General features: G+C 46.0%; 1 protein-coding gene across 4 annotated transcripts in view; it reads left to right on the plus strand.

The window, feature by feature from the left end:
• The first annotated feature begins 3,164 nt into the window (after positions 1 to 3,164).
• Positions 3,165 to 25,382, plus strand: part of MAP3K9 (mitogen-activated protein kinase kinase kinase 9) — a 77,800-nt gene continuing 55,582 nt past the window's right edge. For 3 of the 4 annotated variants that reach the window (XM_019921958.3, XM_019921967.3, XM_073800313.1), the window contains exons 1-2: positions 3,166 to 4,052; positions 11,291 to 11,704. In XM_019921958.3, coding sequence (XP_019777517.1) covers positions 3,650 to 4,052; positions 11,291 to 11,704 — 817 coding nt within the window. In that variant the 5' untranslated portion in view covers positions 3,166 to 3,649. Of the gene's footprint in view, positions 4,053 to 11,290; positions 11,705 to 25,382 lie in introns of all 4 variants that reach the window. The other variant, XM_073800312.1, reaches the window with a different exon arrangement.

Genomic DNA, 25,382 nt, shown 5'->3' on the forward strand with positions numbered 1-25,382 from the left:
AAAATAAGGTTCTATTTTTACATCTCTTTAAAAATAAGGAAACTGAGGTTCAAACAGGTACCCTGCCCCAAGTCACATGGATTTCAAAGGACAGAGCCAGGAGAAAGCATGATCTTCTGACATAAGTCCATTGGCAAGCCACATCACCAATTGCTATTATTTTCTCCCTGCCTTATGCTATACCTTTCAGTGTGGTAGAGAAAATGATTCTTTTTGGGGTGACATTTGTCACCCCTTGCTTAATAGTTGTGAAATCTTGGTAATTCTACTTGCCTTTCAAAGTCTTTTGCAATCTGCCCTTTTTTTATTTAGTAAAGTTTATTTTCCATCACTCCCTTTTTGCTCTCTTACCTCTTCTCAAGCTGATATTTCTGTGATTTCTATCCACTGCATTAATTTCCATTTCCACGCTTCCTATTCTCCACTAATCAAGCTGTATACACCTTTGGATGCCCGACTTAAGCACCTCCTCATCCATTCCTCATCTATTCTTATCCTCAGAGATGGTAACATTTGATCACCTCCCAGCCCTACTCAAAAGCTTTCAGGGCTAAACTTTTATCTGCTAAACCAAACACAGACTTTTTTTTCTCAGCCTGGTATTCAAGTCAGTCATTCAGTCACAAATATGTACTGAGAAACAATTATGTGCCAGGAGCCCTCTAGGTGCTGGGATAACTGTGGAGAACCAGAGGGTTTCTGCCCTCATGGTGAACAAGCTAGACATTAAATAATTACAAATAGTCAATTAAATATTTACTTGTCTGAAACAAGTAATTACAAGGCCCTCGACAAATCTGGTCTCAACCTATCTTTTCAGAGTTCTTTCTCATCCTTTTACTGTATCCCTGGGCTTACTCAGGCTCCCCCACCTCTGTGGTGGGTCCATGTTCACCCTCCAATCCTGAATGCAGGTTCCTCCCTGTTCCCCTACATCCACCTCCAGGACTGGCTTTAGTTCTGCCTCTTCCATGAAACCTGGCTAGACAACTTCTGCTAGACAGCTTTAGCCTGAAGGATATTCCCTCATTTGAATTCCTAGCACTTATCCATTCAACAAATATTTACTGAATGACTTCTTGAAATGTTTGATGAATGACACTTCATGAAAGATTTAACTTATGTGGGTAATTAGACTTTTCCTACTGAGAGGGATCAAGGATTTTTTTTTCTTCTTTTCTGGGTGGGGAAGAAGTAGAGATCAAAACTGTATAGTAAAACATACAAAATTATCAATAAGCAAAATGACAATAAAAATTGCCCAATTACTCATAATCCTACCACTTGAAAGAGATCACCACTGACAATTTTTCTCTATATCTTTTTAGTGTTTTTTTTTTTTTTTCTGTTTGTTTCCTCCGTGTGTCTACATCATTCTGGAAAATTCCTTCTTCCTCCAAATTAAATTTTTATCAAGAAAACCTTTCTTCTTATGGTCTTTTGTAAAACATGAAATACCTCTACCCCCTCCTTACTTGATCTCTTCTGCTTGGGAGTGCCATAGTTTTATTCTGAACAAAATTTAGGGAGTTTACTCAAAGACTCATCCATATCTTTTCCAGTTCACTGATCCTATGCACAGTAAGAATCTGAACACTCTTTTAGGGCATTTACTCAGAAATTCTTTCTCAAGACCTACTGCAGTTGACCTTTGGTATGGCACTCTACCCTAACTTCTTCAAGGCCTGAAATGGGTGGGACACATGAGTGTAGCCATACTCATGTACAAACCACAGAATGTCAGGCCTACAACATCATAGGAGATCTTCCAGTCCACCCCCTCACTTTGAGGTTGACCAGTCGGTTGAGTACTTGCCCAAGATCTTGCAGCTGGTGGCAGCAAAGCTGGAGATGCCAGCCCTGGCTTTCTTTCCAAATTGTCCCACTGTCTTCAGTGTGTCTAACAATTACCCCCAAGCTATAATTAGACAAAAAACACTCAGTGGATGCCAAATAAATCGGATCTATTCCTACCATGGAAGGGGAAAAGTTTAGTAGAGATCAGGCTAGATCTCTCAGCATGGGCTTGTTTTGAAATGTCAGAGAACCGTCTCACTGGAAATCTATATTGCCGTGAAAGGATTAAAGCACAGAAGAAATATTAGGGGCCATCTCTTTCTTCTTTCCTTTCTTTCTTTCTTTCATGTTTGAGAAGTGGAGGACAACGAAAGGATGTAGAAAAGTCAGCCTTGCTCATGAACTGCAGTATCGTTTTGATATATATTCAGCTTTGGTTCTTAATCTGATTTCTGTTAAGGTCACTGTGATCCAAAGTGCAATTCCCCCCAGGCAAAAAAATTCCAAGATTTGTAGAGAAACTGAGCCTCTTCAGAGAGACCAAGCCCACATCACCGACAGTTTGCGCTGTCCCACCCTCAGTTTGCGCTCCAGTAAAGTGGTCTTTCGTCTGAATTCTAAAAATCAACGGTATTGGAATATCTTCTTACAGGAACCTAGGAAAGGGCGAGCTGTATGCAGTCTTCACAGAGGCGAGAACTGTAGTTTTAAGAGTTCTAAAGAACATTCCAGTGGGCCTGAAGGTCTTACTAGATGAAAGGTTACGGAAGGAGTCGGGGTGCAGTTCAGTCGGACTGGAGTGGAAGCTGATCCACCTGGTAGGACTAGGGCAGAGGCAGCTCCGAGAGAAGGGAAAATCCAAAGGTAAGAAGGCGCTGGAGAAGAAAGAGCTCTCCCGGGGCCCGCAACCCAGCTCGCTTCTCCTCTGCTCACTCTCAAAATCTCACTTTAGGATGAGGAACACAGATGCTGCCCAGTGGAATCCCTACCTCTTAGCGGCAAACAAAGGGAACGGTCTCCTTCACCCTTTTTGGTCTGAATGAGGGCTCGGCTTTACCTTTGAGTATCCACCCATCCTTCCTCAGGCGCCCAATGAGGCCGCAGCCTCTTCCTGACGGGCGGTGTTGAACTCTCCCAGGAAACGGACAGGTACCTCGGACCAATGGTTGGAGATGCGGGGGTCCAATGGGAGAGAGAAATGGGTCAACCTGGGGTTTGAGAATGAGAGAGCCAGCACGTTGGGGCGGGAGGAGGGGGGGAGGGCGACGTAGGCGCAGGGGGTGGAGAGGGGCGGGGCGGGCGGCTGGCGGGGCAGCCCCAACCGCGGCTGGAGGAACCTGCGGACCGGTCAGCGGCGGCCAATGGGAAGGCAGGATGGTGCGGGGGCGGGCCCGGGCGCCGTGAAGCCCCGCCTCCTAGGGTCCGCAGGGCTGGGGCGGAGCCAGGTCCGCGTCAGGTGGTCCCGGGCGTGCGGACGGCGCAGGGGGCGGGGCGCGGCGCCGAGCGGTGAGCGGCGGCCGGCTGGCGGCACCGGGCACCAGCTGCGCGAGCAGGTACCCGCGGCGGAGGTGGCCAGGCCGCCCCAGGGGGCGAGCGCGAAGGCGGGGGCTCCGGCCCGCCGCGCCCCCATGCTGCGGTGAGCACTACGCGCTCTGCGCACTTGTAGCCGCGCTGAGCCAGCCCCAGCCCCAGCCCTAGCGAGCCGACTCTCCCCGCCCCGCCAGCCCGGCCCCTACCTGCGGCCGCCGTCGGGGGAGGGGGGTCCCCCCAGCTCTGCGGAGCCGCATGAACAATAGGCGGCGGCGGCTCCTGCGGGCGGCAGCAGCCCCGCACCCTATGGATCGGCCGCTCCATGGAGCCCTCCAGAGCGCTTCTCGGCTGCCTGGCGAGCGCCGCCGCTGCAGCCCCGCCGGGGGAGGATGGAGCGGGGGCCGGGGCCGAGGAGGAGGAGGAAGAGGAGGAGGAGGCGGCGGCGGCAGTCCCCAGGGAGCTGGGCTCCGACGCGCCGCTGCCCTACTGGACGGCCGTGTTCGAGTACGAGGCGGCGGGCGAGGACGAGCTGACCCTGCGGCTGGGCGACGTGGTAGAGGTGCTGTCCAAGGACTCGCAGGTGTCCGGCGACGAGGGCTGGTGGACCGGGCAGCTGAACCAGCGGGTGGGCATCTTCCCCAGCAACTACGTGACCCCGCGCAGCGCCTTCTCCAGCCGCTGCCAGCCCAGAGGCGAAGACCCCAGTTGCTACCCGCCCATTCAGTGTAAGGCGAAGGCGGGGCCCGGGAGCCTGGCGGGGAGCGGGGTGGGGGGTATGATGGATGCCTTGGGGTGGTCGCAGGGGGAGGGGAGCCCTCCTCGAGGGTTAAGCTTGGGTGGGCAATGATTGACCTGGGGGGGTGTGTGTGTGCGCGGGCTCGGGCTGCAGGGGCTTTGGCGGGTGCAATCAGTAAGATAGACATGCCGCAGGCCTCGCCTGGAACCTCGGGCGCTTGGGCTTCTTCACCTTCACGCGACCGCCTCAGCAGCAGCTCCTGATCCCACATCTTGAAGCCCCAGCAGGAGAATCTTCCTGTCTCCAACCTCCCCACCCCCCCAGTCTGGAAGGATTTTAGGCAAGCTGGTGGTTTCTGTCATAACATTAGTTCCCAAATCAGGGACCTTCCCGACCTCTTCTACCGCCTGTCCCCGCCCCTGAAAGGCATTTGCTTTAAAGGAGACGGGGGTGTCTCCCGCAGGGCTGGGCTGGCTCACAAGTCCCGGAAGCCTATGTGAACTCAAGGCTGAAGTATCTTTGAAATACGGTGTTGACTTCTTGGATCCTAATCTTGTATTTAAAAAGTGGTCCCTTAAGGAGTCTAAGCAAATAATGTGCTATAAGGGTGTGTGTGTGTGTGTGTGTGTGTGTGTGTGTGTGTGTGTGTGTGTGTGTGTGTCTGTCTGTCTGTCTGTAGGGGCAGGTGATGAGTGGAGAAATGATTAGCAAGGGAAAAGTATGTCATTCCCCCATGAGAGATCAGGAGCACAAGATATAGTGGCTAAGTCCCAGGGCCTTGACACCCAGACAATATATCTTCTCCTTTCTTCTCACCCTAGATCCTCGCCTATATTTGGTATTTGCCAAATCTCAGGGGAACCATGCCCAGGGGTCCCTCCCAGGGCCTTTCTTCTAGGGTCCTGTTTTCACCAGTTTCCCAGGAGCTCCCCTTTTCCACACCCTGAAATGAAATTTTCTTTGTTTTTCAAAGGAGTTAAATTGCCATTAGAATCCTTTAATCAGTGATGCTAGGTGGTTTTAGAAGAAAGATGTAAGTATCTTCCGGTGCAGTTTACACTATTTTGTATTTGAGGGTTTCCGTAATTTCTTTCCTGTTAAAAAAAGTATTGTTAATTCACTTATATCATTGTTTATTCCATATTTTGTATACTTTGTCTCTTAGCTCATTTAAAAAAGTCATTACCAAGGGCCAACTTTAAACATTTAATTTTAAAATTTTATTTGTAACAGTTATTTTTCTGGTCCTGTAACTTATTTTCACCTGAACAATTATATCTTAAGATGTTTATTAAATACCATTTATTAATATCAAAATCATAACCTCTTGTTTTTCTCCTGTCCTTTTTTTATTGGTGTTTTGACTATCAAATTGATGTTCAAATGTTTAATTTCCTTTGTTTCTCTCTCCCTCTTATTCAGTTTAAAACTTCCTCCTTCTACAGTTAATCTTTATAATACCTGCAGGTGACAAATTACTTTAAGTTGTTCCTAGGTGTTACACCTTTTTGCCTTAGTGCTGGAAAGATCAAGGCTAAGGGTCCTAGCAGATAATGTCTCAAATAGTGTTGAAGATGAACTTGGTCACATACCGGAAGAGATGTTGGCCTGGCATGTTAGAAAACAATGTAGTTTTAAACGTGTCAGATTTTGAGGGTCTTTGTGGGTGAGGTTTGGTGATTTTTTTTTTTTTTTTTTTCAGAGACAGCTAATATCAGAGTAGAAGAGCTCTGTGAGGTTCATGAACGGGAGCTGAGTTTCTTTAATATCTTGTGCTCGCTGCTGTGAGAGCAGTCAGGAGCGAATGTGACTTAGGTGGGAAGAACCCATGCACAGAAAGCCAGGCAGGTCTACCCTGTGCCACTTTAGAAGCTTCTTCTCCATTGGGTGCCCAGGACTTCACCCAGACTGTAACAAAACTTACCTTGGAGAGAGTAGATTCTGATATCTAAAACTCAGATGATGAGAAAGTAGGAAGTACCTTGTACTTATTGAAAGAATTGACTTGAACAACAGCATTTGAAGGTCTTGGTAAGTTATTTTATTTAGCCACACTAAATTCTGATCTTGACTGGAATTAATTTTTGATAATTCAGAAAATTTAATTCTAGTCAAAAACCAATTAGAGTGCCTAGTGAAAGAGAGATACTGTGTTAAATACCAGGGGATAAGGAAATGAGAAGATGAGGAGGTACTTAGAAGTCACACGTGAGGGAAATTGGTGATGTAAATATATAATTTCAGTGCAGTGCTTTGCTCAAGGAAATCTTGAGCAAATCTTGGTGATCTGATAAAGGGCCTCTGGTCTGTATGCTGTGTCCACTGGTTCATTTCGTGTCACTCAGAAAATAAAGGTGATTGTTGACCTGGTCTCCAGAGACTTAGAATGAAATTGAGCCTCTGACAACTTTTCCCCAGTTACTTTTTTCCAACTTCCTCTCTGGGACATGAATTTTGATATTAGATTGTGAATAGAAGGCACAAAGTGAAGTAATAATGTTCAGTTTTACTTTCAAATACTGCTTTTCAAAGTGAAACTTCTGTTTCAAACTTTAATCAAAACGGAAGAGGGGGAAATTACTAAATCTTGTGACAAAGAAAGCATATAAGAGTGATATTATAAATCATCTAACGTTTATAGAGCGCTTTTATCCTCTCCAATGTAGGTATTAGAGTTTAGCTCTCCACGGGGCTGACAAATATAAATAACCCAGGAGCTTGCTCATCTTCTTTATTTTAGTGAAAGATGGAAAATGTAAAGTTCCAAATGTATCATCTTCAGAGATATATAACCCTAGGTATTACAAAAAAGCTTCTCTTACAGGAGAGTTGTGTCAGTTTTCAAGCAGGGCATAAATTAAGGATATTACTAATTTACATTTCTTTTTCTTGCCTTCACTAGCAATATAAGGATGTATTTTCAGACATACTTAAGATTTTTAAATGAGTGAGGTATGTACCATTCACTTGCCCCAAACTCACCAGAATGTGCCTGTATATTTAGTTTCCAGGGATATAATTGAGAGGGAATAACATCTTGACTCCAAGACTGAAAGAGATAAGGTTTTGTTCCTGATATTCCTGGAAATATTCTTCCACAGAAACTGAAAAATGTGCTGTGTGAGAGTTGACCTGATTCTTACTTACAACCAGGTCTTGACTGGGGCAGGGAAAGGGAGGAGAGTCCCACATCCTCGCAGCTGCAGTGAAGGTCTAGTTTCTATCCAAAGGGACTTCTTAGCAGGGAAGGGAAAAGAAAGGACCCTCCCCACATCCCCCACTGTTTTGTCTTTCTTCTTGTAAGCTCTGTTCTGTACTTTTTCTGAAGGCTGGTCATAATATTTCCTCGACGAAATAGCAAGAACCTGAGAGTTTATGTTCTACCCAGAGAGAGATCATTGCTTCTTCGCCTTCCCCACAGAGGTTTTCTACCTTCTGTGAAATACCATTGGAGGAGCTGTCCTTTCAGCACCCTGGTTCAGAATCACATCTTTTAAATCCCCATATGTTTAAATAAATATCTAACACGTCCTGTGTGTTCACAGCTATGCTTCAGACCAGAGGAAAGAAGAGGGTGGGTACAAGAGAAAATACAACAGTTAATTCCCTTAAGGAGAATTCAGATATTCAGTTGAGGACATAAGGTATGTAAATGCACATTTATTAAAAAGGCACATAGCTTTTCATCAGTGAAAAATCTGGCAGAAAAAACAAGTGTTTCTTCCGTCTATGACCATGGGGACTCCTAGGATAACTTACAGTTTTCTCCAAGAGGGTTTCTAATCTCTCTTTGACATTGGCATATTTTTCTCATTCATATAGATGAGATAAGGCAAGAATTAGTAATCAGTCAGGATTCATTTTAGGACCCAGAAACACTCAAGCTATTTTAAGCAGAAAATGATTTAGCACAAGAAGTTAGTTGCTTATAGATTTTTTTGGAAGGCTGGGGAGAAGGGGCTGTCGGCTGGACCTAGAGGACCAACTCCCAGAACATTGCAGACCTGGCCCACCAGGCAAGCTGCTGCTTCTCTAACTGAGATGGTACAGAATCAGGAGTTGCCATTGAAGCTGCTGACTTCTCAAACACCTTGTTGTAGTTGCTGTCCGATTAGGTGACTGCTTGGCCTTGCAACATTCCTTTCCACATCCACAGAGCTAATTGGACATCGACATGCTATTGCAGGAAAAACCCCACTTCTTCACAGCCATGCTTGCCAGAAGAAGCAGCAAGGAGATGGTCTCCGTCTCACTTCTGCCTTCTGAATCTTGTGCATCTCATTGGCTAACCAGCACTCTGTCAAGGAGTCTGGAAAATGTAATGGTTTAGCTTTCTGACCTCTGTCGTACTGAAAGGTGTGCTGGAGGATTGTAGAATGGATGCTGACTGCTAGTCTGCAGGACCTGCCACACCATTTATTCTTCAAAAAGAGTGCTAGATGAGGTGATAATCTTTTGTATACCTAAAGGCAGTCCAACTAAGTTTTCCTAAGAGTTTCCTTTGTGCAGACTGCTGGGTGCATTACAAAATACAAATGATCAGCCCTAGATAGGATAGAAGTGCTATAGCTAAGCAAAAACAGAGTTTTGAGCCCCACCAGCATCTGAATGGAGAATGAAGGCTTCATGGAGCTGGCTGAGAATGGAAGAGAACAGTCAGCGGTGGGCAGTTCCTCTTTTGGTCTTGCCAAGAGTTCAGAAATATATCTTTGTGTTCTTATTTTTTTTAGCAAAGTGTGACTATTCTCTGTATTTGTTTCAGGAGGTCCAATTCAGTTTCTTCCCCCCAGATCTGAGTTTGGTTTATTTCATACTGAGATAGATTTTTTCCCTCATTTTACTTCCCTGTCTTTTGGTCACCAGCTGAATATTTGGCACGATAAGGACAGTGGTGAGTAAGGCAGACAGGATCCACCCTTGTGCATCTCACAGTCTAGCAGGACGATAGGCGATGAACAAGTAATTATAACCTTGTTGAGTCTTGCCAAATAGAGACTGCTGTGGAAGTGCTTGACTCGGGCCTGACCTCATTTAGTCGGGGGGTCAGGAAAAGTTCCTCTATTAGATTGATGGTTAAGCTGAGACCTGAGGGATGCCTATGAGTCAGCTAGGTAAAGACAAAGAAAGAGACTTAGAAGACAGAGAATAGGGTTTTGATGAGAGAAACATGAAATAGCACTTGGCTCGTATAGCAGCACCGTATCTAGCCCAAGGTTTATAATCACTGGTGGTTATTATTAACTATCCACGGAAGCCTTTCTAAGCAGAGCTAAAGATAGAATCGTAGTACCGTAGATTCAAGCTCTGGATTTGGGACGGGGAATGAGTGGTTGGGTGTGATACTGGAAATCTCAGGGGTGGACCTGTGGCCCAGGTTACTGCTGGGGTAAGATGTTGCCTAGGAGACTCCTTCCTCAAGCATCTTAGTCACCAGGTCTTGGTAGAACCAAGTTTTGAAGATCTCCCAATTTCCTCCTTACTTTTTCCTCCTGTCATCATGGCTGCTGAGGTTCAGACCCTTGTGCTTGTGCTCCGGGGTTACTGCAGTGGCCTCCATTTGCTGTTATATTCCACATGGCTGCCAGAGTTGGTTTCCTTTCTAAGTCACAAGACTGACAACACTCTCCTTCTTAAAGATACATGACTCCTACCGTTTACAGTGTGAAGTTTAAGCCCCTCAGAATGGCTTTAACAACATTTCATGACCTGGCTGACCCCAGCAAGGCTTTGAGCCTCATCTACCCTAGTGCTTATAATCCAGCTGCCCTGGACTCCCTGAAGTTCCTGATAGGCCATATACTCTCATGGCCTATGTTCTTTTTTTCTTTTTTCCTTTTATTGAAGTATAGTTGATTTACAATGTTGTGTTTAATGTCTGCTGTACAACACAGTGACTCAGATATACATATATATTCTTTTTCATATTCTTTTCCATTATGGTTTATCACAGGATATTGAATATAGTTCCCTGTGCTATACAGTAGGACCTTGTTGTTTATCCATTCTATATATACCAGCTGGCATCTGCTAATCCCAAACTCCCAATCCTTCCCTCCCCCACCCTCTGCTTGGCAACCACAAGTCTGTTCTCTGTATCTGTGTTTTTGTTTCATAGATAAGTTCATTTCTGCCGTATTTTAGATTCCACATATAAGTGACATCATATGGTATTTGTCTTTCTCTGTCTGACTTACTTCACATACGGTGATAATCTCTAGGTCCATCCATGTTGCTGTAAATGGCATTATTTCATTTTTTATGGCTGAGTAGTATTCCATTGTATATATATATCACATCTTTTTTTTTTTCAACTAAATGCTATTTGTTCTTTTTTTTAATTTTTTTGGAGTATGGTTGAGTTACAATGTTGTGTTGTTTCTGCTGTACAGCAGAGTGAATCAGTTACACGTATACATATATCCACTCTATTTTAGATTCTTTTCCCATGTAGGTCATTACAGAGTATTGAGAAGAGTTCCCTGTGCTATACAGTAGGTCCTAATTAGTTATCTATTTTATATACAGTAGTGTGTATATGTATCACATCTTCTTTCTGCATTCATCTGTCGATGGACATTTAGGTTGTTTCCACGTCTTGGCTGTTGTGAATGTTCTCCATGCCCCACGGTTCTTGCTCGTGACCTTCCCTCTACCTGGATTGTCCTTCTCCACCCTGATCGGCATTGCCTGATGAGATCCCTCCCACTCATTCTCTAGGGCCCATTTCAAATGTTTCCTTCCTTGAGAATCCCTTCCCCACTCGCCCTTAATCCCTGTCCTGCGGTGGGAATCAGTGATTTTCCTCATCTTTGGATCATACCGCTACTAAAGGGGTCTGGTTGTTGTGTGTCTGCCGCGGCACTGGATTTTATGCTTCTCGCTACCCAGTATGTACACAGTGAAATGTGAATAAGTCTCATGAAAATGATCTCCCCCAATTTTCCTTTTAGTTAGAATGGTTGCCCTCGGTACAGGATTCTGCGTGAATTCCCAAGTGGAACTTATTTCATGAGTACGCATTGAATGCCTCCTCTGTGCTAGTCGCTAAGGATAACGTAACAGAAAAAAAGTGAATCACATTTCCTGTCTTTAGGGAGTTTACAGTGAGAAGACAGAAAATCTAAGTGCACAGACAACTTGCTGTGTTTACCCACCCAGGTAAATGGGTGATAAAATGGTGTTTTTCACATTTTTTTGACTTGCTTCTTTTTTTCTTTTCTTTCTCAGTGTTAGAGATTGATTTTGCGGAGCTAACCCTGGAAGAGATTATTGGCATCGGGGGCTTTGGGAAGGTCTACCGTGCTTTCTGGATAGGGGATGAGGTCGCCGTGAAAGCAGCTCGCCACGACCCGGACGAGGACATCAGCCAGACCATAGAGAATGTTCGCCAGGAGGCCAAGCTCTTCGCCATGCTGAAGCATCCCAACATCATTGCCCTTAGGGGGGTGTGTCTGAAGGAGCCCAACCTCTGCTTGGTCATGGAGTTTGCTCGTGGAGGGCCTTTGAATAGAGTGTTATCTGGGAAAAGGATTCCCCCAGACATCCTGGTGAACTGGGCCGTGCAGATTGCCAGAGGGATGAACTACTTACATGATGAGGCAATTGTCCCCATCATCCACCGCGACCTTAAATCCAGCAACAGTGAGTACGGAGAGATGAGGCTGGAGGGCTTACAAGCGCTTTCAGACTCAGTCCATGGCTTCGGTTGGAGTGGATTCCTCAGGAATCTTAGGGGGCAGTGAAACGCTTTGCTTAAAACCAGTCCATCCTTGCCTTGAGATGTAGGGGGTGGGATGAATGCCAGGAAAAATTGGTTTAGGAGGAGAAGAATGAGGCACCAGAGGGGGTTGGGATAATTCTGAGCTTTCGTGAGCAGGCGTGGTTGGCAGTATGTAATTCTGATGTACTGTGCAAACAAAACATATAGATTTATTTTTCCACTTGAGGAAGGGTGCCTGTGATCACAAAGGGGGTTTTCCTCTTCGGTGGAGCAACAGGTAAAGCAAACCAATACCACCTGTTTGCGTTTCTACCTAACTCCCCAAACTGAGGTCCCCACCAGAGAAGGGGTATAAGCCAGAAGGGGCATGTTGTTCAAGCTGGGAGGCCCATTCAGGTGGCCATTTCAACTTGGAGAGTGCGGCCTGGCTGGTAGAACTACAGCCCTCCTGGTAGCCTTGGGGTGGTATTAATTAATTGTCATAACTGCCCAGTGTTTAATAGCAGGGAACTGAGAGGTAACTTTACTAAACATCTAGGACCCATAAATTGGAGTGTAAAGCGAGTGTTACCCATAATTAAATGGCGAGTTGGTAGAAACTTCAGTCTCTTTCCTTGGCTGAATCAGCAGGCGCTGGGAGGATGCTGCTTTTGTGTGGTAATTTCGACTTTCCCTTGCCTAAACTGCATGGTAGAGAGGATACGGTTTGCTAAATGGCATATGCTTAAAATCGCATTGAGCATCCTGTCCAGAGAGGAGGGCGTTAGGACTTTGGGGCCCCAGGAACTTCACTGTCTGTATCCTTCAGCTTTGAGCCCAGAAATCCTTCAGGCTTTGTTCTGTCCCGAGCTGTTCCAGATGTGGCTTATTTTTCTGTTGATGCTATCGTGACTCTGTTAACTTTAAAAAATACGTTTTAAATTACATAGGTAGTAAGTGTTTTTGTTGTACAAAAATTAGAAAGTGTAGATAAACAAAAAGAAGAGAAAGATCACCCGTCATGTTTTCCTCCCAGTGGTTACATTTGGCAAATTTTTCCAGACATTTAAAAAGCATATGTGGAGACTTCCCTGGCGGTCTAGTTGTTAGGACTCCATGCTTCCTTCCACTGCAGGGGGCACGGGTTCGAGCCCTGGTCAGGGAACTAAGGTACCATATGCCTTGTGGTGCGGCCAGAAGATAAAATAAAATAAAATAAAAATAAAAAGCATATATGGCCTATATATACACAAGTATACTTTCTGGTTTACTTTAAAATAGCATTTATTACCCTTACCTCTCCTGCCTGCACCATCTTCCCCCTTAATAAAAGCAAGACTCATCCTTCTGAGAGTATGGAGCATTAGATATGTATTTTAGACGTAATGCATGTGAAGGATTTAAGTTGCATAAAATAAAACCTGGTCTCTCTTTTCCTTCTGCCATATTCTATCTCTTTACTGTATGATTATTCTCATCCCTCCTGCAAAATTCTGTTCTATAAATGTATTAAATAAGTTAAAATTTTTGGTGACCCGCTTCTCAAAATAATTTCTACCTAGAGATTGCTTTGGATGATGGGGTAAGCACAAGCGGATGTGTTGGTAGAAAATGTGATATAGAAGCTGAATTTTAAAATGTTTTCTTACATCCTTATCTGGGAGATAAGGCTAAGTGCACTAACCTTATGTAATTGAGCCCATTTAAAAACTTGGGCTAGGATGATAGTAAAAGTTAATAATTTCCTCTGCGAAGTTTTAAATCTGGGTGTCATTTCAAGATGTAAGTACAAGGTTTTACCTTTTGTGGCCTGCGTTTAGAAGTCTAGGCTCTTGTGAAGGAAAAGCTAACTTGCCGAGGTTATGCTGTTTGCAGGAGACAACAAGGGACCTGAATGTCGTTCTGTCACCCTGGAGACAAAGCCCTGGTCCTTCTTTGTCCTTACGTGGGTTTTAGGTTTGCTGAGGGGGACCTTCAGGTACAGTGTATGGTGGTAGGAGTTGGACTTACACATAGGGCAGTATTTTAAAAGACCTCGTCAAGACAGTTGAGACCCTGAAATGTCCATAGCGCCCTGGGCTGCATGGGTGGTGCTGATGTTAATGCCTGCTATAAATCTCACATGTGAGTTGGGGTGGCTCCTTGACATTTGTCTGTGGGCGGGTGTTTGCCTGGGATTGAATTTATCCAACGTGAGCCCTGATGACACCATTGCTCTTGCTCCATTGCTGTGTGTGCATGACTTGAAAATCATTTTAGAAATGTTATGCTGCTTGTTTGCCTCCAGTCTGAGTGTCATAACTTCTTTGTGTTTTGCAGACCTGGGGATACTGGCCAGGTTCTCTTGGTTTTTATTAGGGACTCCAGAGAGTTGGATTTTGATCACAGTCACGTGAGGGCAGAATTCTGTGAATTATATGTGTTAGCTGACTTTGAACCACTAGAGAAAAGAGTAAAGTATATAGGGGGGCTGTCTTTGTGGAAAAAGAAAGTAGTTGGTGATAAACATCTAGCTGTTACAAAAGGTTCAGTAAAAAAGTGATTTATTAAAATGCTTCATTATCCTGATGACCCACTTAAAAAAGTCATGTGCTGTCTGCCAGATGTGTATAGCATATAATATCCTACGTTCATATATCATCTGTAGTAAGTTGTCTTTGAAAAGAAGGCCGGGATGGGGTTTTAGAGCATCTCCACATGTCATCAGGGACCCAGGCTCCTGTTTTTCTCTCCATCATCCCATGGTTTGCATCTTGGGGCTGTCATATGGTCCAAGATGGCTGGTGAAATGCCAGTTATTTGGTCCAAGTCACAAGCCTGAAGGAGCAGGAAAAGCAGAAGCACAGAAGAAGCTGCTCCTGTGGCTGAGTCGACTCCCATTAACTTCCCAGAAGTCCAGCACAACGCATCTGCATGTATTCAGTGGTCAGGATGGAGTCCCACAGCCATGGCTAGCGCAGGGGCTGCTGGGAGATGGAGGATTTTATTCTGGGTGGCGTGGAGCCTAGCTAATAATCAGGGTCTGTTACCAAGGAAGAGAGAGAACATGGCTGGTGGGGAAGCAGCTGGCAGTCTTACCACGGAATCTGGGGACGTGCATTGGGAGGATGTGTCATCCTAGATGTGGAGCATCTTAGAGCCAAACGAGCAGGGTTAGCCAGGCCCTGGGACGTGTGGCTCAGACCCCTGATTTAACTGATGGTTTCTACTACTTTATTACAGTGCATCGTTAACTTAAACATCTCTTCATGAAACTACTCACTAAAGCCCTGGCTATAAAAGTGGATTTATGTGTCTCTGCTCCTCACGTTGGGGAAAACCAGCTACTTGATTGTTAGCAAAGGTGTAAGTGAAAGATGGTCTTTTAGTGGAAAGATTGTCCTTTTGGGGGTAGATAAGTGGATTTCAGGATTTTGGTTTAAGGACATTTGGCAGAATAGCAGTTTAATAGGGGCCATTAAAAATAAAATTAGTATAAAATTGAGACACGTGAAAAAGCTTTGGAAAATGAAAAGCCTTACTCCAAGTGAAGGTAGTGTTATTACTTTTATTTTATTATTAAATAACTTCTTTCCTCCCCTTAGAAAGCACAGAAGAACATAGAGCTAAACACAATGTATGTTTTTCCATTTTTTTGACATTTATGCATATTTGTTTTCACCCCTAAATCTTACCCAGGAGACCCTAAGAAGTCCATTGCTTGTAGTGTGCTTTCTCCCCTCCCCACTGCCCCCGACTGCTTGGTGTACTGTGACCACTTTCTTATTAAATAAATGGTCTTCTACCACAAGATATTTATAGGTTTTACATTATTCCACTATTTAGATACAGTATATTAACTAAACCAAACCGCTGTCTAATCATCATCATAACCAAAGCCCTAAATAATAATAATAGTAATAATAGTAATAATAATAACCACCACCAGACCCCTGTATAATAATAACCACAAGAAGCAACTAATGCTTATTGAGTGCTCTCTTTAGGTCAGGCACTGTCTTAGGCATTTTATGTGGCTTCTCATCTGATTCTCACAGCAGCCCTGCAGAGTGAAGACTGTGAATGTCTTTATTTTACAAATGAGGAAGTGGAGGGTCCGAGTGGGCAGCCAGTTCTCTAGGCTGTCACTGCCAGTCCTAAGACCAGATGTTGGGCCCAGGTCTGACTCCTCATGGCTGCACTGCTGCCGGCACTCTGCAGTGGGGCAGCCAGGGTGTTTCACTGCCCCCCTGTTTATTTTGTGTGACCCTGTAGTGCTTTAGTTTTATATAATTAGGAATAATATTCCTCTGCGCACAGGGAGCATCCACATTTCATTGACGTGTGATGAACTCATTCTTAATTTCATAGCCGGAAGAGCAGAGGTGAGCGGTGAACCGTGTTTGGTTTGGGACTAGCCATCCCTGCCTTCCTCTTTTCAAATGTCAACGTAAACTTCTCCTGGGTCTTTGCTGCCTTATCGCCCTCTTCTTCCTCTGAAGGCATTTCCCCCTTAAGCCAAGCCGGTTTCCTCCTTCCCCTGGAATACACTGTGTGCTACTTCCCAACCACTGGGCCCTCATCACACTTACTGTTGCTATGGGAATAACCTTGCTTTCAGGAGTACCCTTGCCTCGTCTCTCTGCCTATCCAAACCCTACTCACTTTCCTGTGCTCAACTCAAACCTGGCCACTTCTCCTTCCCACTGGCCTGTCACTGGAGTCAATGCTAAGTAGTCATTTGATGCTAAATCTAGATGACCTGATAGTATGCAGAAGAATGCTAGGGGGACAAGGGACCAGAGCCGCTAGTCCAGTGGCTGCAAGCTCAGATGCCTTGCATTCAGGGCCCATAGTCTGGGAAGCACCGGTGTAACGCTGTAGGGCGTGGTGGGCATGATGGTGAAGTGAGTGCAGGCTCTACCCAGCACAGGCCATTGAAGGACAGATCGAAACACCATGCTGGCCTGCAGCCCGCTGCCCTGTCGCATCCCCCGGCCTCCTCTCTTTGTTGCCTGTGCTGTCAGGAGCATCTGCTACATCTCCAAATGGATTTTCTATCTTTAGCTTCCAGGCACATGAATGAATGAATGAATGAGTGAAGAAAGTATCGCTTGAATTAGTCTACTTGCAGGATCTCGGAGGGTAGAGGTTCCCCTCGTCTTGTTGGAGGACATCCCTCGTGCCTCACTCGCGTGGAAGTTGCTCTTCCTCCTCATAATCTCCAGGCCCTTGATCCTTCCTCATGTCAACCTGTTTCAGGTGCCAAGTGTGGCATTTTTTACAGGGCATTCGTTTCCAACCTCTAACGCCCCTGCCCTCTTCTTTCCCCACACCCTTCCCGGATGCCAGGCCCGAATAACTGTCACTGGCCGATGTCTCCCCTGTGGCCAGGTGCAGGCTGCCAGGTGCTGCAGGAACAGGCCACTCCCCCCGTCACCTGGGTCCACTGCCTGTCTGTCGCCTCCAGCCTCAGCTCTCCTGTTGTTCCCAGCTGTGAATTCCCTGCGGTTCTCCTCGCCACATCTGTTCCAGTTTTGTTGAATTGTTCAGTTGGCTGATCCTCTGGCAACTGGATGCCTGGGAGCACCCCCTGCCACCCAGCATGTGCTTTGTGCCTTTCTCCAGCCTTCTCTCAAAGTTCCCAAGGTAAAGAAGCGGAAGACCCGCTTTCTTAAAGTGTGAGGAGGACAGAGCGTCCACCTCGCCCTTGGCGTCAGGCTGGCTATCACGTTCTAAGCCCTGGAGTGCCCCCTGACCGGATACTGGCCACAGCCCCTGACTGCGTTTCCTGTGCAGAATTTCTCCAGGCTGAGGGTTTGCCTGCTGTGAGGCTTGTGGAGCTCTGTGACCCACTGAATCCACGCCCTAGCATCCTCTCTCCTGTACACTGAGGTGGAACCCCTTCTTGCCTGAGGGATGCAGCCGCTAAGGCACAGGCATCCCGGCAAGGAGCCATGTGGCAGAAAGGACTTAGACAAGAATGAGGAGTAGCTGTTATTTTCCTATAGGAGAATGAGATAAACTATATGACATTCCCAGGGTAGATCTAGCAGGCAGCAGAGTATCAGGCAGAGCACCCAGTTCCCAGTTCTTTTCGAGAGGTGCCTCATGAACGCATCCCCAAGTGAGATACGTCCAGCAGTACCTGGCTCAGGCACTGCCAAGTCTCTCTCCCCATTTCTGCTCTTTGTGGTTCTTTGCTACAAGTTCCCTTGCACGGAGAGTTGGAGGATGTCAGACATGTTTTGAGAGTTTTTCCTGGCAAAAGTGTACAAGCACTCACTCAATGAATTAGACTTCTCCTTTGGTTACAGGAGGCTATACCTAAGGTTGGCCAACAGGTACCAGGCATGTCCCAAAGTATTGTGTTCAGTTGATGGGTAGCATTTTCCATGAGTACAGAGACACGTTCTGCACGTCAAGATAAATACATAAGTGAATAAAGCTGAAGTGAGGCAAATAACCAGTCAGGTGACTCAGCAGGAGAAGCTGGCGAGGCCAGGAGGTCTGACCTGCAGGCTTCATTGCACCTCTCGCTTCTTTAACTTTGCCTGGGAGCCTTGCTTTCCCCCTTTCGCTTGGCTGTGGCTGTCTCCTGTGCCGAGATGGTTCTCATTTGTGTGTCATTTTGAGCGCTTGGTGTTGGGACTATAACAGGAAGCAAAACCAGACACAGTCCCTGCCCTCGAGGAGTTCCCTGTGGGGTCACAGAGGAGGACCTAAAACCAGCACACAAATGCCTAGTGCGAGCGTGGCTCTCCAGGAGGCGATGGTGCCCTGGACAATCCCCCTGGATTCTCTTGCCTCAGCCCTTTCCCAAAGTTTGTGGGGCTGAGGGACCCCTTCTAAGGATTCATGAGGGTAACTGCCCTCTTCATGGAACATTTGCCCTCATTCCCCCCAGCTTGCTTGGGGAAGCTGCCTACCTTTCCTTCCTCTGGTGACTCTGGGGACTTCTCTGCAGCTTACTCAGGGGCAGGGAGAAGCTTGGGGCCCTGGGCAGCATTTAGACACCTAGAAAGCCTGTGTTGGAGTTGGAGCAGAGGATTGTGTTGTGTGAAGGATCTTGGTAGGTATTTCTGGACTGTGATTGAGCCTTGAGCTTGGGTGAAACAGCCACAGTGAGGGGTTGGGTTCAGGGCAAGAAGGGCTTTGCAAGGTGTACGGGCTCTGATGTCCACATGATTCTTTAGTCTCTTCCCCGTTACCTCTGTTTCCTCTGATTTGAGCCACGATTGAAAGTCAGGTAAATTATTATGTCTTCCCTTCCCCACAATCCTCCCCAAACAAATTTGGTAACAGCTAAGTAGCGATCTCCCCTTTTCGCAGGTGGCCTTTGGCACTGTCATCGCTCAGGGTCAAGATTTGTGCTTCGGGATCTCAAAGGAGACAAGAGCCTGCCTGTGTCTCCTTCCGTCCACGGCTCTTGGAAAATTTTCCATTCCTGACTTGGTGCTTTCCCTCATTCCCGTGAGGTAGCTCAGGGTCACTTATGGATGGGGAAACTGGGACACAGAGTGGTGACAGCGGTCTGGTTGAGGCAAGAGAAAAATGTAACTTCTTCCCCAAATCACCCATCCCTTTACCTTGGAGTCCCTGTCAGGACCCCCCATCGGCTTCCTGTTGAACCACACGTACTCCTCTTATTAAGCAAGGATCTGTACAAAGTGTGTGTAGGCTCATTTTGGGGGAAGAGGGTTACAGTTTTTATTAATCTAAGACTCAGAGAAGGTTATGAAGAAAGGATAACTTTTTTTTTTTTTTTTTTGCGGTACGCGGGCATCTCACTGTTATGGCCTCTCCCGTTGCGGAGCACAGGCTCCGGACGTGCAGGCTCAGCGGCCATGGCTCACGGGCCCAGCCGCTCCGCAGCATGTGGGATCTTCCCAGACCGGGGCATGAACCCGTGTCCCCTGCATCGGCAGGCGGATTCTCAACCACTGCGCCACCCGGGATGCCCAGGAGAACTTTTTAATTGGACATCTGGGTAAGAAGAGGATGGGGGCAGAGCACCGGCTAGGCGCTCCCAGGCACATCTGGTGATCTCGCTGGGCCTCAGATTCCTCATCTATGAAATGAGAGGTTTGGACAAGATGGTCCCTGAAGTCCTTCCCTCCCAGGACTGACATGATGTGACCTGAAGTGTGAATGTGTGTCTTTGGGAGTGCGTGATGACCACACGGTCTATCTGAGTCTGTGTGTCAGGCTACAGTGCACCCAGGCTCCCCACTTCCTGGCTTCAGTGCAGGGGCCAAAGCTTCTGATGGGGAGTCTTCGCCAAGCGGTTCAGCAGGGAAGCAGCTGACAGGAGCCCACAGGTGCTCCTTTCCCCCTTTGCTCCCCGGGGCGTGACAGATGGCCTTGCCGAGACAAGATACTCTGGTCACATGAATCACGACGGGGACTCGCAGTACACCAAGGGCAGCCTTCATCCTGGAAGCAGGGCGCAGTCAGTCAAATGCCACTTCTGTCCTTGGAGCTAAGCGAGGGGCGTCCTGGTGTCTCAGAGCCCTGCTGCTGCTTTCCCACTCAGTTCTCTGAATCAACATAAGGCTTTTTCAGACGGTTTTAATCGTGTGCCTCTGTGCCCACTCCCCCACAGGATAGCGGGAGGCTGTGCCTGAGCAGTGCACTAGACGTGGCCGTGAGACACAGAAACGAGGCATTAAAGCTGTGGGTCACGCGTCCCCTTCTCTTCTAACTTCCTTGGGATTTTTGCTCTCTGTGGGAAACTTGGAGGTTTTGATATGAGAAGGAAGCATTTCCCCCTTAAGCTTGGCATCGGGAGCCACTGTGGTCTGATGGAAGGAACACCGGCTAGGGAGTCAGAGACTGGGATTTAAACTACTTCTTGAGTCCCTGACACGGGGCACACCTCTTGGAGCGCCAGGATTCTCATCTGTAAAATGTGGAGAAGACAGAAGAGAACAGTGCTGTCTTAAGATGGCATGAAATGATGTCTAGCAGGTATCACCCAGGAACCACATTCAGTGAAGGGGCCACCCCTTTTCCCGCTCTTTCTATCCCTTGTTATTTTAGGCGTACACAGGGTACAGTTGGGTTTCCCTTTTTAAAGTCGTATGGGGATTTAGGCAGCCCTGAGCTGCCTTCTCCTGAGTCAGCCAGGGGTAGTTTTATGGGTGGGCAGATTTGTTTCAGTGGAAGCCACAGAAAGGCATCGATCCCCTGCAGCTCCTTCCTACTGTGCGTGGGCCTCTTGTGGGAAAGGCCTGTGCCTCTTGCTCTCTCTGGACCCAGCCTTAACTCGCAGCGCTCGGCCCCCTGAGAAATGCTGCCTTGTCTTGTTATGGCCTTTGGCCTGATTGCATGGGACAGCTGGCCAGTTTTATGGCTCTGCTGGCCTCTCAGCTGATAATTAAAATGCTTTTGCCCCAGGAGGAAGGCAGTATATTCCTGTCGCTCCCTTGTCTGCTGCCAGGGTCAAAGAGAATGCCCTTTCTCATATCCCCCTCCTGGGTTCCCCAAATCAACTTAGCATTCTTGTGGCACAGTCTCTTTTAAGACTCTGGAATATTCAGAGATTTTATTTTGAGCATTATTGTCTTTTTTTGGAAGGAGAATGGAGTGTGATTGTCTCTTTTCCTTCTCTGTATTGCAGCTTTATTTCCAAATCTGGGTTTGCCCAGCCCTTAAAAGATTCTCAAGAAATGTTTGCGGTTTTGATCATCACAGATTCCAGCCCTGTGCCTTTTCCCATGCATGAACCCCCTTGCCTCCCAGTGTCCCCCAGAGCTCCAAACAATGCCAAAACTCTCCTCCTTTAGAGCCCGCACTTGAGATGTAAACCCCATTTTCTGCTGGAGATGAACCCACGTGAGCTCTGGGTGACACTGGGTTTGAGTCCTGGCTCTGTTGCTAGCTGGGACCTTCAGAAAAGGATGTACTTGCTTAGTTTCTGTAAAAGTAAAATGGGAATAATCATAATCCCACCTCTCTCATTTTACAGGGTAGAAGTAAGGATTAAATAAAATCACCTAGGTGCAGCTCTTAGCAGTGCCTGGCACAAAGTAAGTTGTCCATATATCTAGCGATCAGTAGTATTGTAATTCCAGCAGCTATATTTATTCCCTCAGTATTTAGATCCACAATTTGTGATCTTGTACTTTTGAGTATAATTTGTCTTACACTTGCATTTTCAATATTTTAATCATATTTTCTCCAATTGCACTATAGATTTTTTTTTTCCAGTAAGCTTTTTTTTTTTTTGGCCACGCTGCGCGGCTTGTGGGATCTTAGTTCCTCGGCAGTGAAAATGCAGAGTCCTGACCACTGGACTGCCAGGGAATTCCCCTGCACTATAGATTTTTACAATATAAAATGCATTGCATACACATGGTCAAAATAGTACAACTGAAATATAAAGAAAAGTCAGTCTCCTTCCTACCCTAAATTTATTTTTTAGAAGCAAAGGAAATTAAGGGGATTTTTGGTCTCCTTTAACAATTGTTTTTCGTGAAAACAAGAATCCCAATAGAATTCTTTTTTTTTTTTTGGTGTTTGTTTCTTAGTGTTTTAATTTTTTATTTATTAAATAAATTTATTTAATTTATTAAAGCATAACATTTACATATAGTAAAGTATATATATCTTAAGCCTTGAGCTTGAAGAATTTATTATTTTTCCTTTTTAAAAAAAATTTTATTGAAGTATAGTTGATTTACAGTGTCGTGGTTAGTTACAGGTGTATAGAATATACATATATATATTCTTTTGCAGATTCTTTTCGCTTATAGGTTATTACAAAATATTTAGTATAGTTCCCTGTGCTATACAGTAGGTCCTTGTTGATTATCTGTGGTTTTTTTTTTTTTTTTTTTTTCCGGTACGTGGGCCTCTCACTGTTGTGGCCTCTCCCATTGCGGAGCACAGGCTCCGGACGTGCAGGCTCAGCGGCCATGGCTCACGGGCCCAGCCGCTCCGCGGCATGTGGGATCTTCCCGGACCGGGGCACCTACCCGTGTTCCCTGCATCGGCAGGCGGACTCTCAATCACTGTGCCACCAGGGAAGCCCCTATCTGTTTTATATATAGTAGTGCATATATGTTAATCCCAACCTCCTAATTTACCCCTCCTCCCCCCACTAGGATTCTTGACAGCAGAGGTGTTTTTCCGTCTTCCACCTTTCCCTGCTCCCTACCTCCCCCATCCCTCGAATCCTGCGTAATACAGGACTTGCATATGGCACTCCCTATGTTTGGCAGAAATTCCAATTTTGCTGTGAAATCCTGCCTTTTCTGTCCCTAGTTCCTTTCTGGATGGACTCAAACTCCTTTACTGAGTGAGCTGCCTTTGCTCTTGTCCAGCCCTGGCTTTTATCTATTCATTTCATAAACTTTTCAGGATCTTGGGACCCTAAGGAAGGGGTTCCTTGGAGTTGCTGGGAAGGTCAGAAGCCTACTGTTTGCCTCTGGAATCGCCCACCTCTGAAGGCTGCGTCTGTCTACCCATCCCTGGGAGCACGGTTGTGGGTGAGGCAGGGGCGAGGCCTGTCGCCACACCAGTGGGGCTGCAGGGCCCTGGCAGTGATGGGTCTTGTAGCTCAGACCTCTCCCTGCAAATCCTTGAGACTTTTGCAACCTGATTTGTCTGATAAGGCAGTGTAACAGGAAGAAGGATGATTGAAAAAAGACAAGAAGTTATCCCAGTTTCCGCTGTGCGAATCTGGCTTTTTTAATGGTCATATATGATTTGCTCAGTATACCTCATCTTCTCCTGCCATTTTAGCCATAGTGCACATTGCTGTCTGGACACTTCCTGTATGTTTTTGTTTCTGCATTCTGTTAACCTTCAGAACCCCAGAGGAAGGGGAAAGCAGCATGGCTGGGGAAAATAGTGATAGTCTTCTGTTTCCAGGGATTCTAATTTTCTCTTGTGTTTACTGGTAAGGTTAGAGCTTAAAGGAGCCTTCGGTTGTGACCTGGAGAAATTGAGTGGCTTGCCTAAAGCCACGCCCTCGGGGTTGCTGAGTCTCGTGACTGTGTTCTTTCTTTCAGCCACCCCCAGACCCTGACAGTGGCCGGTTACTCTGTCTGGCTTTCCAGCCAGTCCACAGTATGGTAGACAGTGGTGGCACGAGGCTCTAGACACCATCTGAGGAATCAGGCATGACTGACTTACAGGGCCCAGAGGTCAAACTGAGGGGTGAAGTCTGTGTCTTTCCTGCTTGCCAACATGAACTTGGTCATTTTCTTCACTGTGTTATGTAGAAGGATAACAGTATTCACTGCTCTTCTAGGTAGTTGAATTTTCAGGAAAAAAAACAGTAGAAACATTTTGCTTCTTTTTTTCCCTCAGCTTTACTGAGATATAATTGACATATAACATTGTGTACGTTGAAGGCGCACAATGTGATGTCACACATGTATACTGTGAAATGATCACCCCAGTAGGGGTAGTTAACACATCCATCACCTCTCATAACTACCATGTTTTTGTATGGTGAGAACGTTTAAGATTTATTCTCCTAGCAACTTTCAAGTGTATAGTACAGTGCTGTTAACTAGAGTCACCGTACTGTACATTACATCCCCAGAACTTATTCATCTGGTAACTGGAAGTTTGTACCCTTCTCCTCATTTCTCCCATGTCTCAGCCCCTGGCAACCACCTTTCTACTCTCTGCTTCTATGGCTTTTTAAGATTCCACATGTAAGTGAGATCGTGCAGTATTTGTCTTTCTCTGATTTATTTCATTTAGTGTAATGCCCTCAAGGTTTATCCATGGTGTCACACATGGCAGGATTTCCTTTTTTTATGGCTGAATAATAGTCCATTGTGTGTGTGTGTGTGTGTGTGTGTGTGTATGTATACATACACACCTCATCTTCTTTGTGCATTCATCCGCAGATGGACATTTAGTTTTTTATGTATCTTGCCTATTGTGAATAACACTATAATGAACATGGGAGTGGAGACATCTCTTCTAGATAGTGATTTCATCTCCTTTGGATATATATCCAGAACTGGGATTGCTGGATCCTATGGTAGTTCTATTTTTTAATTTTTTGGAGCCTCCATACTGTTCTCCATAGTGGCTGCCCTGATTTACATTCCCACCAACAGTGCCCAAGGGTTCCCTTTTCTCCACGTCCTCTCCAGCATTTGTTTCTTGTCTTTGATAATAGCCATTCTAACAGGTGTGAGGTCATATCTCATTGTGGTTGTTAATTTGCAATTCCCTGATATTAGTGATGTTGAACACCTTTTCACGTGCCTGTTGGCCATCTGTATATCTTCTTAGGAAAAATTTCTATTCAGGTCCTCTACCCATTTTTTAATCAGATTGAAAAATATTTTTGTATCTTAAGCAGTCAACTCCTGGCTACCTGAGCTTAGGGACAGGAGTTCCGGGGGTGGATCAGTAACAATCTCCCTGCGACTGGAGGTTCTTCTCTCCCCGTTCCCGCCCCCCATAGGAGACCTACCCTTTCTAATATTTGGATTAAATTATTTGTCTGTCCCATGTGCATAGCAGCTAGTGACAAGGAAGGATGCCCCATCGAGTCCCATGGGTGGTAATGGAAAATCAATGTAAATTTTTCCCATAAAACTTCTCTCAGTTGATTTAAGATTATTAGTGTAATGTGGCATTATCTGATTTTTTCCCCCTAGCTTATTA

This window comes from Tursiops truncatus, chromosome 2, assembly GCF_011762595.2.
Source record: "Tursiops truncatus isolate mTurTru1 chromosome 2, mTurTru1.mat.Y, whole genome shotgun sequence".
Lineage (NCBI taxonomy): Eukaryota > Metazoa > Chordata > Mammalia > Artiodactyla > Delphinidae > Tursiops > Tursiops truncatus.